The sequence below is a fragment of the Phyllobates terribilis genome, unplaced genomic scaffold (assembly GCF_046119375.1).
Source record: "Phyllobates terribilis strain yellow unplaced genomic scaffold, ASM4611937v1 Scaffold_7__3_contigs__length_470593459, whole genome shotgun sequence".
NCBI classification, from domain to species: domain Eukaryota; kingdom Metazoa; phylum Chordata; class Amphibia; order Anura; family Dendrobatidae; genus Phyllobates; species Phyllobates terribilis.
The window spans coordinates 44,293,865-44,308,084 of NW_027362767.1; the positions used below are offsets into that span (position 1 = coordinate 44,293,865).

Consider the following 14,220-nt stretch of genomic DNA (forward strand, 5'->3'; position numbering starts at 1 on the left):
CAAATCATGCACATGGGAGCGATTCAACCTCATCACCGAGCAGCTGTAAATACTCGGAGCTCGGCCGAGCATACTCGCCGAAAGGGTTAACAGAACATACTCGCTCAACACTACTTTTTACTTATGCAATCTTTACATTTCCACTACTTGGATATTCAGAGGAAGAAGCATTCATTAGTGCAATGCCCCATCTTGTATTTTGACTAGATACAGACCACTGTACTAATATGTATTATTATTGAAAAGACAAAACAGCATTTGAGATAAGAGCAACCAATTGTAAAATTAGTAAGAATCAATTCTCGGGGTCCAAACCAGCAGCCACATCAGTGATCTGTGACCATAGGCTGAAAATCCTGAGAGCCGCCTCGAGCCACTGGGCTCCCGTCCAATAGCCACAGATTACCGATGTGGCTGCTGGACCGGGTCTTGCAAATCAATTCACACCAACTCTTAACTTGAGTTTATCTATTTTCTGCCAGAACCACTACTGAAAGCCAACCGACAGCTGCACTTTAGTCCATGACCTTTGCTTCATGAGGCCTCATTCATACAAGTGTATTTTAACAAGTACTGATTCATTTGTTAGTATTTTCTCCCGTTACGACAAATATAAATCAAAGCCAGATACGTACACAGAGAACCTTGCAAGATAGACACCTGATCTACTATACTGCTACAAACAACTAATATCTTATGATATTTGATCTCTAGACCTAACGGAAATATACTACAACACTCCTCTCTTACTGGGATCAACCCCTTTTGGAATTGACAATCAAGGCAGAAATCTATCAACTAGTATATAGTGTAAGCTCTATCTAGCATTATGCAATTTTTCACCTGCAAGAAACGTGCAAACACGGTAGGTAACGTTGTTGAACAAGGTCAATGTCCAGGTCTCTCCTTTTATTGGTATATATTGCATTTGTTGTATTCAGTACTAGAAAAAAAAAGGCATTTTTGGGTTGTTTTGACAAGGAAAAGTGAGGCATGCGTCTAAAGCAATAAAAATTAACAAGATAAATAAATTAGCTATACAAATTATGGGAGCATCACAGCAGCCACAAAATAAAAAAGTTGTTTAGGAAGGGGCTGGGAAAAAAATATATATCTATATCCAATTTGCCAGAAACCACATATATGCTTGATAGAAAGTGAACACTGGTTAGTTACGTATAAATAGTGACTGGATAGCTATCACTTGTAGAAGGGATGTATCGTGAAGATAAACCGGTCAGGCAGAAGATGCAAATAGTAAGGAAAAGCAGAGCATGTAATGCATGCACAGACTGGGTCCGCCAACGCTAGAGACAATTTCTCAGTGCATCTCTGCTATATGTCAGAGAGGGGCCTGCCACTGTGTCCTAATCTGTTCTGCGGAAAAGTTTTTTTTAGTTTTCTTCATGAGATAATTCCTTTAATATGCAATAAATGGAGACCTCGCTCCTCATCAGCAAGTAATAATCCATTTACATGTACCAACCTGTGATCTTCCATATAATACAATCGTTTGCTGAACATCAGATGACAGATACGAGTCTTGGAAAGGGCTGTCTGCAGAGTGTTCCCAAAATCTTTAGGTCGGGAAAAAGTATTCTTTTTTTGGCAGGGGATTAAACTGATCCCAAAGCAGGGTAATTACTGCCGATGTCATATGAAGACTATCACACAACCCATTAATGTACAGCCCCCTTTAGTGGCACAGACCATCAGAAAAAGCTCTGTGCTAACCAGCACCAGTGAATATTATAAGTAAAAGAAACTCATATGCAGCCAGGAGTGTTTCTAAACCAAACTTTAAAAAAAAATATTTTTTGTTCTGTCTTTTTTTCAAAAGGGGCAAGTTTTTAATTAAAGAATTACATTAAGCCAATTCAGTCATTAACGTCAGTGCAAGACCTTTCACACAAGCAAAAATATCATGGAAAAGGCTTAAATATATATAGCAACAGCTTAAAAAGGAAATGGAGGAAAGAATGCTGAATATACACAATTTTTCAGTCTTTGTAAAACATGAAGAACCTTCCCCCCCCTCCAGCACAAAGTGTGACCGGCTGTTAAAAAAAAAAAAAAAAGTTGGGAAGCCACGTTTCCCCCTCTTGAAGTATATATGCAGTGTTGGAAACGCACTGGCCACTGCGGTAGGATCTTGTTGGATCAAATGCCTATAGTGTTTACAGCTTTGCATGCAATTATATTCAACCAGCTTGTTTTTCAGGCTTTTCTTAGGAGCTCACCAACACGTAGATCATGCTGCAAGAGAAAGAGAAGGCCATGTAAAGAAGGGAGGGCGACACGGGCCGTATACTAGCGCTGGTAGATCTGAAACCTGTGACTCTCCAGCTGTGGCTGTAGGGACATGCTGGGATCTGTAGGATCACAAACTGGCAGATACACAGGTTGCAGATCACTGCCCAAGGTCTCAGATTTATAATATACACTGCACATTATATCGGCTGGGAGCTTTGCTTCTTAGATTACAAGGCCGTGTGTACTGTTATGCAGCCTCTGCCATGTGCATTAGATCTAGAGGAGACACCAACAGGGCCAGATATTGGTTTGGGACTGGAAACCCCAACCCCTGGCAGCTTCATGTTATACGCAGCCATTCAAGCTCAAGGCCAACATGCAGTGCATGGGCTAACAGGGTCTTACCAAAGCAGCACCACATTGTGGCTCAGAGCAGGGGCCAAACACCCCACCCCACTTTACACCAATAAGGAACAATGGCAGGGGTTACCCAACCCTTTAAGTTTCATCCAGTAATTTCCATGTGGATCACATCATTAAATCCATCCAGGACAATAGAGAACGAGCTCCAACGTCCGTATAGTGCAGATCATAATGCACAAACTAGCCACAGGCATCTTGACCAAGACTTGACAGTCTCGTGGGCATATATGAGGCCACAGCCCTGATATAGGGACTGAATTTGGTCTTAAGCAAGGACCCAAAAACACAACTTACCCATAAAGATAGTAGAAAAATGACAGCAGGTAAAAAGCTAGTTTACACCATCCCTCCTTTTGACAATATGCTAGAATGTCTGCATTCATAATGGTTGTGGGGTCGTAAAGCCCGGGGCCGCTCATTACCGGCCTGCTCATGTACCTGCAAAAGAGAGAGGACCGTGCACGTTAAACTGAAAATGACCATAATAAATAGGATAAAACCGTACCAAAACGTTGTAGAGGATCAGAAAAACATGGCGGTTTAATTCTGAAGACAGCACCAAACCAGTCCACGGCCTGTGCGTCGTATTGCAACGCAGCCCCAATCATTTCCAAGGAGCCGAGCTGAAGTACCAGGCGGCCCGTGGGGAAGGTGCGCTGACGTTTTATGGGAAATGCATTTGTAATAGATTTTAAACGTTTGTGAACAGTAAAGTCAGGGTTGCCCACTATATTTGGCTCTCCTGGGGCAATGCTTCATCGCTGGAGGCCGGGTATACAGAGGCTGGCAGGGGGACCAGTGAAGAGGTGCCACAAAAGGTGCCATGGCGGCAGAACTATGTTGCAGGTATGAGCGTCGCCTGTAACAATTAGGTTACTTGTTGCGGATTTTGACTTTCCAATTGAACGCCATGGGAAAAAAAATGAACTAGAAATACGTGGTAGAAACTGACACATTGAAACAAATCTCATCCACACTGCAGAAATTGACCTGGAGGTGAGGGATTGCACATTTAAAAAGAAAAAAAAAAAACTCATCCACTTGGTTGTTACTGCTAAAATCAGAGCAGAAAATCTGCAACAACTAGCACATTAATTGTGTCGTGTATTTATCAATATTAATTCCATCCTTTGTAAGACACAGTGAAGTCCGGGCCACAATCACCAAGTGGCACGAGGAATTTGTCGCTGACTTGTGAAGGAACTCGTAGCAGAGAGGCTGTTATATATTTTTGCCATTTTCCACCCCTCAGAAGTGACAGACAGGGTAACATTGTCTTCAATAGGAAAACAGAAGTGGAAGCTAAAATCAAGAAGCAAATAAGTCCCATGTTCAGATTTACTTCCAGATTTGCCTTAAATGAAATCAAGGCAGCGAACTAAATGGCGACCTCGGATGGTGCCGTAATAAGTGTCATGTCCTGTTGTCACGTGGTTTCTACACCTTGTGTATAACAAATAAGTAAAACTGGGCAGAATCCAGAAAAAAACAACTAAAAAGTGGGAAAAGTCAGGGGTCTTTGTTTCTTTTTTGATCAAGGAGTACAAAATCTGAGACCACCAGTCAGCAGAGTTCTGATCCTTCTCTCCCCAGACATCATCTGTCGGGAGCCCCCTTACACATTAGACTGTATCCCATTGATCTTATTTATATGGGGGCTTTTAGCTGAGGATTTTCCAAGAAAAATAATCATTGCCAAAAATCAGCACCAAGGCGTGCAGATTTCATTGAAGAAATTCTATAGATGTCACTATGCAATACAAAAGGGAGAAAATGTTATGGCATAAATTGACAGCACAAAAAAAAAAAAAAATCAGGTCATGTTACACAACGTGTGGATGAGATTTGGTAAAAAGATCATCCACAATGTTTTGGATTTTCCATATTCTTCGCAAAAACTTGCATCATATTCTCTACAAAGTAATGTCAGACATGAATACAAAATCATTAAAAAAAAAAACTATACATTACCTCCAAATGTGGTACGCCAAAAGGGGCATGTTTAATCCGAGTGTTAACCACTCTGCAGCACAAAGGAACATGACACAGAAGAAGGCATGGATGAGGTACTCGGGAAGCACAAGCTGCAAGAGAAAGAACATTCCCATCAATGCTATATACATACATCCATACACTGCGGGGACATTGGAGCAGACCCCCAGCGCCATCACACACTGCACCATGCTCCCACATATCAGACACTGACAGGAAACTAATGTGCCAGAAAGAAAAACTGGGGGAAAACGCTACCAACGCCAAAGTGGCAGTAGTACCCCCAATGCCACTGGAGCATGTTAGGGGTTCTCGCTTCATTCCCATATTTGCAAGTTATCCCCTATCTTGTGGGTATATAATAACGTGCAGAGCGCTGGAAGTCCCACTGCTTGTAAGACTGTGCGTGCACCATCGTTCCATTCATTGCACTGATGTCAATCGGACAACTGAACAGTCGCTCAACAATGGTCAGGGGGCCCCTAAAAAGTGCACGAAGTAAAGAAATCACAACGCATTTATGGCTACGGTCACAAGAGCATATTACGTGGTCTGTAAACGGACCACAAAGCCCAGACCGAACCTGAAATAACAGGGAAATACGAAGTTGGAAGTTCAGCTCAGGAGACACTAGGTTGGTCTGGGCATTATGGTTTGCATACAGACTAATACAATTGTGTGAACAGCGCCTTAGGCCTATTCTGACGGAACGATCATTTACTGCCAAAAGAAAACGGATTAATAAGATTGTTTTGTCCCCAAATAGCATTATATCTGCAGCACGTGCCGTGTTCTTTGGCCATTATCAGCTGGACCTTTAGTCCGCAAAAGGTGTAATAAGCTTATTTAGGGGTTAAACTAGTCCTGTGGGGTCAAAGCTTGTGAGATAGGGGCCTGTGCACATGGAGGGTTTACACTCTTGTTTCCTGCAGCAATAACCTGCCGACACTACGTGCTTCATTACTGCCTATAATACACCGAAGCTGTGGGGAAGGATGAATTTCTTGGTTCTGGAGAAAAAATAAATAAAATTGATTGTGCTAGAATCCGCAGAGATCTCTACAAGAACATTATGTAAGTGACCGCCGAGAATATCTAACGTGTTACATAATGTGGACTATGGAACCACAGACATTGCTTATCTCAAAACCCGGAGACGTATCAATCTACAATACAACTCCGAAGAATGCAATATAAAAGCAGCCTTATACTGCAGAGCTGCACTCAATTCATCTGGCTATAGAACTGAAATGTCACCAGTCTCTGTTCTTATTTCATTTCTTGCTCTGGCGATTTGCATTATGGAAAGTGTTAATATGATACCTGGGAGCCTGATGGATTTTCCTATATCATAGCTCAGCTGATGACGCCTGTCATTTATAGCTCCCTCAGTGCAAAAAGGCTCCAAAATGTACAAGTGTTTGCAAATTTGGTGTAGTTGCATCCCACATAAACCAATGGATGGGGAACAGGATTGGGATTCGTTTTGCAGTCGGATTCTGCACCCGTTTGCAAAGCGTATGAGTACACGGACCCAGTCACTGGTCTGAGAAGGCCTAGCTGATTTCACACATCTGACGTGCACAGTCTGAACTCAGTCTCATGTATGTCTATGGGTCAGGCGAGTAGCCACCAACCCAGACAGAGGTCTGCAATTGGATCATCATGGTTACTTAGAAATGAGGCCAAAACATATCTTCCTTCCATTCCTCCGCTCCAATCCAATGATGAATATAGCCGTATGCACTGCACGGGTATTGTTGAGTATCATTGTACTCAAACCAGGTAAAAACCCAACTCCTGGTGGAATAGCCCTTTAAATCTAGCACCAATTTAACCTCAGATGCAGGATTATCTGGTCCAGACAAGCAAACTGTTAATGATTGCAGCAGATCATACGTGGCCCTGTAATACAAGAACAGCTGGAGAGGCAGAAAGGGCTTAATCCGGCTGCATCGGCCCCATAATCTCTGCAGATGCAACCACTGAGCTGGCTTACACATCCGGCGAAGCATCGGCCAGGATACAGCTCATCTACAGAGAAGAAACCATGGAAATGCTTGGAGCTCCTGGATGCAATCCCCGAGCCGTGCACATTCCTGTGTTAATATCACACAAGCTTTCCATGCATGTTAATAACCTCACGATGAATAATAAAATGGTGACGTGAATGCACAAGTGACGGCGCCTCTGGATTTATAACAAGTGTGATGATGACGAGGGATCGGGACAAACTGTGAAATGCCTTTTGTAGAAATACAGTGTGCGGTGGGCATGGAGGAAGCAGCACGGGGGCAATTTGGCATATAAAAAAAAAAATTGGAGAAGTAGGTCCCGGTCTATTATCTTTGTATATGGAAACTTTCAGTTCATAATATTTCAAAATATCCGCTTGCTGTAAGTGAATACAAATAACTGTTCAAATCCAGGGCTAACAAATCTGAGTTGCAAAAAAAAAATAAATAATGCTTCAGAATTCGGGTCGAGCAAAAAGATTTGCAGAACCCTGGTCCAGCGGCCATGTTGGTAGTCAGTGGCCCCTGGACTAGAGTCCTGCAAATCTCCTCCTACCTAGCAGCATCCCCGCCGACCTGTGAAGAGGCGACGAAGATGCCATCAGGACGGAGGACGACTGCAGGGGTCAGGTCCAAGTACACAGACTACCAACATCACCAATGCACCAGGGTCTTGCAACTCTTTTTGATCAACTCTATCCAGCATTGTTCTTTTACTATCATTTACTTATAGAATATGGATGCCTTCAGGGACATATTTTTATTAAATGCATTAAAAATTTTAGCTTTTCCAGTGTCTTAAGTTCCAAGCTAATTGCAGAATGAGTTAACTGAGAATCCATCAGTGAGCTCGCTCTCTGGGGAGTTTCTAATTCTTTTATCTGTCTTTTTCTGATGGCTCTGCTGATTTAGGAGCACATCAAATGTTCAGATAAACTTTGTGGTCAGAAACCAAAAAGTCCGTAAAAGCCAAAATGTGCAAAATGTTCAATAAAACCCAATTGCAAAATTATATTTAGCACTTAAGTAAAATAAATAAAATGATGGCCTTGAAGGCTGCTATATCCTTTGACATTATTTGGATTAAGGTTGTTTTTTTTTTTTGTTTGTTTGTTTTTGATTAAAGGAGAACTCCGAAGGCAGATAACAGTTTTTCTTGTAAGTCAGCAGGCAAAATAAACTTCTTTCATGTGAGAAGATAAACGGATTATATGTAAATCTGAGGATGCGGATGGATCAGGCACGTCAAAGGGGGAAGGAAAAAAGAAAATATATAGAGAGATGGAGGCAGAGGAATATTCATACAGACACATTGTCCTAAAAACAACAGGTGGGGAGGGATGTACACACCTTCAGTGCACTTTTCACTCTTTTAATCTTTTTCAGCTTTTCAAATGTCTTTGTTTGCGACAAAGTAAAAAGCAGATTGAGAGACGTTAGTATAAGAGCTGGTGAGAGTCACAGCCAGAAAACGTACTACACATCCCAGCTTAACCGCAGAATACAGGGACCGTCCGACAAAGGGACCGTCACACTTAGCAGGAACTGAAGGTTCTAAACACAAAACTTTCTTTTTTTGCTTTGTAAGAAAAAGTTTTGCAGGTTGCACTTTCCAAATGTACAATGTGATTCAATGGCTATAAACACTGCCATCCTAGTGGAAAGGAGAGTGTTAAGTTGTTTATTTTGGACTCCTTCCTTCCATTTTTCTTTTTCACTTTGGAGGATTATTCCCATCACCAGCAGTCAGGCTTCTGGGACCCTACTGATCTTGAGCATGAAGTGCGTCAGGTGTGATTTAGTGTTGCACCCAATTCCTAAGTTTTCCCTGCGGACCAAGTCACCGATGCAGCACAGCTCCAGTCATGTGAATGGGGCCCGGAGCAAAGAAAGGGACCTCAGAAAAGGACCAATTCCTTAATTTGTTTTATCATATCACTTTATTAAAAATAAAAATCAGAAATCTTGCAATTTTCACCCCAGCCAGGAGGATTTATTTTTAGACTCGGCCTTTCTGTACTTTCAGGAAATGTACATGAACATTAGCCACAATGATCAGACCCAGACGCTATGTTTAGCATTGAAGCATCTAATGAGCGGGTGCAAAAATCAATGTGAAAGAAGGTGAGCTGTGACGTCACCTATTGTGAATGGTGGGTCCTGTGTTATCTACTGTATTTAGAGGTGTTATCAGTCATTGTACAGGAAGAGGAGGAGGTGAGCTGTGACATCTATTGTGAATGGTGGATTCTGGGTTATCAGCTGTATATAGAGGTGTTATCAATCAATCATTGTAATCCTGCCTCAGATATGTAAACTGATGAAAACTCTGGAAATGGAAATAGAATCTAAAACAGCCTCAGTGGCCGGTGTTAAATTTGCAAGATTACAGATTTTGTTTTTAATAAAGATCGTGATTTAAAAATAAAATAAAAATATATATAATAAAAACATTCATCAAAAAAAACTGGATTTAAACAATAGGTCATTTTCTGAAGATGCAGGAGGCACAGACCTCAGGGATCCTCGTTATTCTCAGGATCCAGGGGGTCCCAAGGGTCAGTTATTAGCCCATCGGTGAGGGCACATCTTGGAGAGATTAGAATTGCCTTTAAGCGCTAAAACAATAGGGAACTGCAATTGCAGAACTTCCGCCATTGTTAGTGGTGACTTCCTTAGTCTTCTGGGGTCAGGAGAATCTCCACAATCTAGCCGCCCCAGCTGTGAGTTCAATTAGAAGCGTACGTAATAATAATAATGGAGCCGGGATAAGCAGCAGCCATTTACATAAGCGCCCGTGGGGTTCAAGGTCAACCACTTGCCTTAAGGCCCCGTCACACTAAGCGATGCAGCAGCGATCCCGACAACGATACGACCTGTCAGGGATCGTTGCTGCATCGCTAATACATCGCTGGTGAGCTGTCAAACAGGCAGGCTCACCAGCGATCAGGGGAGCAGCGATATCGTGGAAAGGATCGTTCCACGATGTCCCGCTCCAGTTACCAGCCTGCTGCAAGCAGGAGCAGGCTGGTAACTATGGTAAACATCGGGTTACTAAGTGCGCGTGTGCCCCTAGTAACCCGCTGTTTACCATGGATACCACTCTGCTACGGTGCGCGGGAGCCTCCGAGCACCGTAGCAGAGTGGTATCCATGGTAAACAGCGGGTTACTAAGTGCGCGCGTGCCCCTAGTAACCCGCTGTTTACCATAGTTACCAGCCAGATCGTTGGTCCCGCTGGTCACACACAGCGATGTGTGCTGGCCAGCGGGAGGCCAACGACCAAAAAATGGTCCAGGACACTTTGCAGCGATCAGCAACCTCACAGCAGGGGCCTGATCGTTGCAAAGTGTCACACATAGCGACATCGCTGGTGAGGTCGCTGGTGAGTCACCAAAACCGTGACTCAGCAGCGATATCGCTATGTGAGACGGGGGCTTTACAGACATAATGCAGAAGAGAGAAGAGTCAGACGACATTTACTCCATTTTCCACCTAACCTCTCATTATCCAAAAAGTAAAAGAGTCGCTATAACCTCTACACTGCTAAGTGGGACGGCTCCTCGGTCGTGACCACAACACTCATCCTTGCAAAGTGCGATGCGGATGACAGACACAGAATCACCGTCAGGACGAGAATGGAGAACGGCGTCATCCATCACTTACAGGATTGAGCGTATTACACTGGTCTATCGGGTTCTTGTAATCTGTCTTCAATTCATCAAATGCAATAATCTGGGGGGAAAAAAAAACAGGATTAATGTAGAGGAAGAAATTTGCACCCAAGATATAGATTCCCACGGAATAGGTGGCCCGTGTAGGCCGCTATATCCAGCTCTCTGCAGCCTCATTCACACCTGTGGATTTAGGTCGCCATCTACACCAGCACTGATGAGAAAAAAATTCACGAAGGAGCTGCTCCTCTTCTGTGTTCTAGAGCCGCCCTGCTTCTTGTTCACACATACTAATGAAATCCTGACCTATATACAAGTGTGAACGAGGCCTTTGGGTGGAGCATCCCCCAACGTAGTCTTCCTGTACTTCATGCAGGTGGTTACTTTTTTGTTTTTTTACCCCTTTATCTTATGGTTTGATAATATACACAACAAATTAGAGGCAAATTATACTATCTGCATGGTATACAGATCAACAGAGGATGCAAAAAGTATCAGTACTATGCAAGGTTTACGTGCTGATCTCAGGGGGATATTGCTGGTTGACATATTATTGGGGGTGCTCAGTTTGGTAGTGACCCCATATGGATGTAACCCACAGTACAGATCAGTCTGAGGACATACAACCACAAATGCCAGTGGATATAAGACAATGCCTAATGCGGAGAAAAGTTGTGAAACTGCAGCTCCCAATCGCACCATGGGACCATATCCGAAAGGAAACCTAGATCAAAGCTGGTATGAAAAAGATGGCGGAGCACAATAGTCCCCAGGGTCCTCACATGGAATACCATGCTGCACAGTCTCTCCTGACACCTCTTACACCCCACAGGTATTGATTATTGCCAAGTTATTGGCATGTCATCCTCTCTCCCTCCTCCACAAAAGGGAAAAATAATCAATGAATACAGTATATAATACAATTCTTGGTGACACAGCTTCATCATTAAGAATGATAGCGTTTTCTTTTTTATCTCCATGAGGTTGCACAGATTTCTCCCCATGCGTCAAAAATAGTGTTAATGGCTTCCAACAAAGCTTGCCCTGGTGGGTGCGTGTGACAGATGACAGAGTCCCGGGAGGTCCAGGATTGGAAAGTTCTTAACTTTCTCATTCTGCGGGTTTCACACGGTGGTAAAGATCTCTGCTTGCTGTCAGGACAAGATGACAATTTACACCCAGGGTCCCATACAACGCTAAAAGCAAAAACCTAAGTATCCAGAGCGTGAGGACACAGTCGTAGCCCCTCCTGGGGGGCCACATACAGCAGGGAGAGAGGCTGGAAAGCTGAGCGTCTGACCTCTGCGCTGACACATTGTAACAAACTAACCTGACAGCGGGAGGATCTTGAGGTCTGAGATCTATAAGAATGTTCCTATTCACTAACAGCAAGCAGAGGTCTTGAAAAGGATGAGAAAAAGCAAAATATGAGACTATTGGAGACCCTATAAATAGACCCCGTCCCTAATAAACCCTTCAGACCTCCTGCTGAGCAGCCGGTAGACCTACAAGGCCCAGCATTTAGTCCTGTAGCTTTATTAGGGGTTGAACTACAACTCCCAGAATGCCAAGCTCCTTGCCTTATATTTTTACTCCCCGGTCTGTGGGTGAAGAACTACAAGTCCCAGATAGGAGTGACCGACAGCGACAGTCATTATTATCTAACAAGTGGACTGCGAAGTCCAAGCTCCTCGGGCATTGTATGCTGGGAGTTGTAGTTCTGAGAGCAGCAGGGAAGCTATAGAGGGAGAAGTGTGTGAACCTTGTACTGGGCGGGGGTGGAGGGCAGCAGCAGCCAGCTCAGCAGCGCCGCCGCCCGGATACTTACGTGCCAGATAGCGAAGAATATGAGCGCGGCGGTGAGCAGCAGAGCCAGCATGTAACAGAAGGCCGCGAACGTGAACGCCATGTTCAGTCCGGGGGGCGCGGGGCCTGCTGGGAGTAATCATTCACCGGCTGCTCCGGTGGGCGGCACCGCGCACGTAAACGCCGACGTGAAAGGCGGGGCCGCTCGCGACACCTCGAGATAAAGGCGGGGCCGCGCGCTCTGCGGTCAGCTGACTGTTCGGGAGCTACCAAGTAATGGTGCTGGGGAGGGGGGGGGAGTCGGATGACTACGTGTCTGATTTTAACCCTTTAATTTACATAACGGGTTTGTTTTTTTGCTGTTTTTTTTTTAAAAAAACACTAGTGGTTTCTTCATTAATGAATTTTTAACTAAAAAAAAGCTAAAAGGCTCAAGTGAAAAAAACAAAAAACGCCACAAGATGCTAAGCGGAAATCGAAAAACTGTAAAAAAAAAAAAACTCTGAGGAAACAAACCCTTCATAGATGGATATTGTCAGATAGGTCTTGTGCATCCAAGCACTTTTGCAATTTACTGCTTATTAAAATTTGCAGCCGTTCTTCAGATATTGACACTTTTGTTTACAGCTCGTTGCCTAGGAAACCGACCACCGCTGCTGTCTAGCTTGTAAGCGCTGCACTGGCTGGGCTTAGTCGGTAACAATGAGCTCTGGCAATCTTGGCCGGCCATTGCTTCCAAGTGCAGTAGTAAAGAGCTTGTAAGTGTGGCACCCCAGGGGTCTGGTTTCCACAGTAATAGCAATATTACGTCTGAGAGCAGGTGGGAGGTCTCCTGGTCAGGAATCCTAAGCATGCCACACCTCCTGCCCAGTCCTGGGAGGGGAAGAACTTCCCCTATATAAACTGGGGCTGAGGTAGGGTTAGGGAGAGAAAGTGGAGAAGAGGAGTCCCAGACAGAGACATAGTCTGGTCTGGAGAGGAGCAGCTATAGGAAAGAAAGATCAGGAGCTCAGTGGGAGCAGTGCTAAAAGGAGTCAGGGGCTGGAAGCTGTAGAGCTCGCCCTGATTGAAGAGTTCTCACCGGACCCGGAGTCCGAGGCTGTGGGGACTAATCCTTACCCAGCAGCAGAAACCGACCGGCAGGGGATTTCAGGTCTTCTGGCCAAGAAACCCGAAGGCACGGTCACACGCAAGGGACCAGCACCGCCGTCGTGGAGCGGAAGCTACCAGAAGGCCCCGAGTCACCGGCCATACGGGTGAGCACCACACGGTACACTCAGGGACGTGGGCTACTTTTACCCGCCTCTAGCAAGGTAGCCAGAAGAGTACAATTAGTTGGGGAGGCCTACAACTCCGCCTGGCCAGGGGAGATCCCATCTGCTCACGGACTGACCAGGCCCCGATCGCTAGCCAGTACTCCGGGAGGGTCTACCTTTGTCATCAGTAAAGACCCTGAACTACACCGCACCGTCTCTGAGTGGTTCCTGCTACCTGCATGCTATTCTGCTACCCCCTTCAAACACGTCAGCTGCCCTGAGGCCATACCCCTCCCGTTGGGGGTTATACCATCTACGCTGCACAATCGTACCACCGGCCTCAGCGGTCTGCCCTGCAGCGGCGGCCTCATAGCCGCATTCAACGGGTGGCGTAGTCGAACACCGTACCATCTTCTGCTAAACTCTGCCACTCAGCTTGACTCCCTGGGCACGGACCGGGTCACCGCCACGAGACTACTACCCCTATCAGATCCGGCTCCGGGTAGGCTCCCGCGTGTGCAACGCTGCGCGACTCAGGCCCAGGGGCGCGTCAACTTTGGCGTAGTCGGCAGGATTCCGTGCCCGCAACCACCGGGTACTGCGTGCCTGAAAGAAGACTGTTAAACTTACCTGTGGTGAAGATTCCCGCCATCCGGCGCCATCTTCTGCCTTCTTCCCGCCATCCGTGAAGTTTTCCCGCCATCCGGCGCCATCTTCTGCCTTCTTCCCGCCATCCGTGGAGTTTTCCCGCCGTTGGACGCCATCTTGAAGACGCCGCGCGGGAAGAAGAGGGGCGTGGACT

The 14,220-nt window shown here is 45.1% G+C and overlaps 1 protein-coding gene across 1 annotated transcript; it reads right to left on the reverse strand.

Moving 5' to 3' along the window:
* Positions 1–870: 870 nt before the first annotated feature.
* CNIH1 (cornichon family member 1) lies at positions 871–12,399 on the reverse strand. Its single transcript, XM_073638459.1, has 5 exons — positions 12,185–12,399; positions 10,349–10,417; positions 4,648–4,760; positions 2,971–3,114; positions 871–2,256 (listed from the first exon to the last, which is right to left on the reverse strand). The coding sequence occupies exons 1-5, from the start codon at positions 12,263–12,265 to the stop codon at positions 2,229–2,231; spliced, it is 435 nt and encodes a 144-aa protein (XP_073494560.1). The 5' UTR covers positions 12,266–12,399; the 3' UTR covers positions 871–2,228.
* Positions 12,400–14,220: the final 1,821 nt, after the last annotated feature.

Excerpts from the sequence above, each read along its gene's own strand:
- CNIH1 (XM_073638459.1), bottom strand. The coding sequence starts at position 12,265 with ATGGCGTTCACGTTCGCGGCCTTCTGTTACATGCTGGCTCTGCTGCTC. Across the intron at positions 10,418-12,184 it reads TATTCTTCGCTATCTGGCAC|ATTATTGCATTTGATGAATT; the intron begins GTAAGTATCCGG and ends TTTTCCCCCCAG. Across the intron at positions 4,761-10,348 it reads AGTGTAATACGCTCAATCCT|CTTGTGCTTCCCGAGTACCT; the intron begins GTAAGTGATGGA and ends TTTCTCTTGCAG.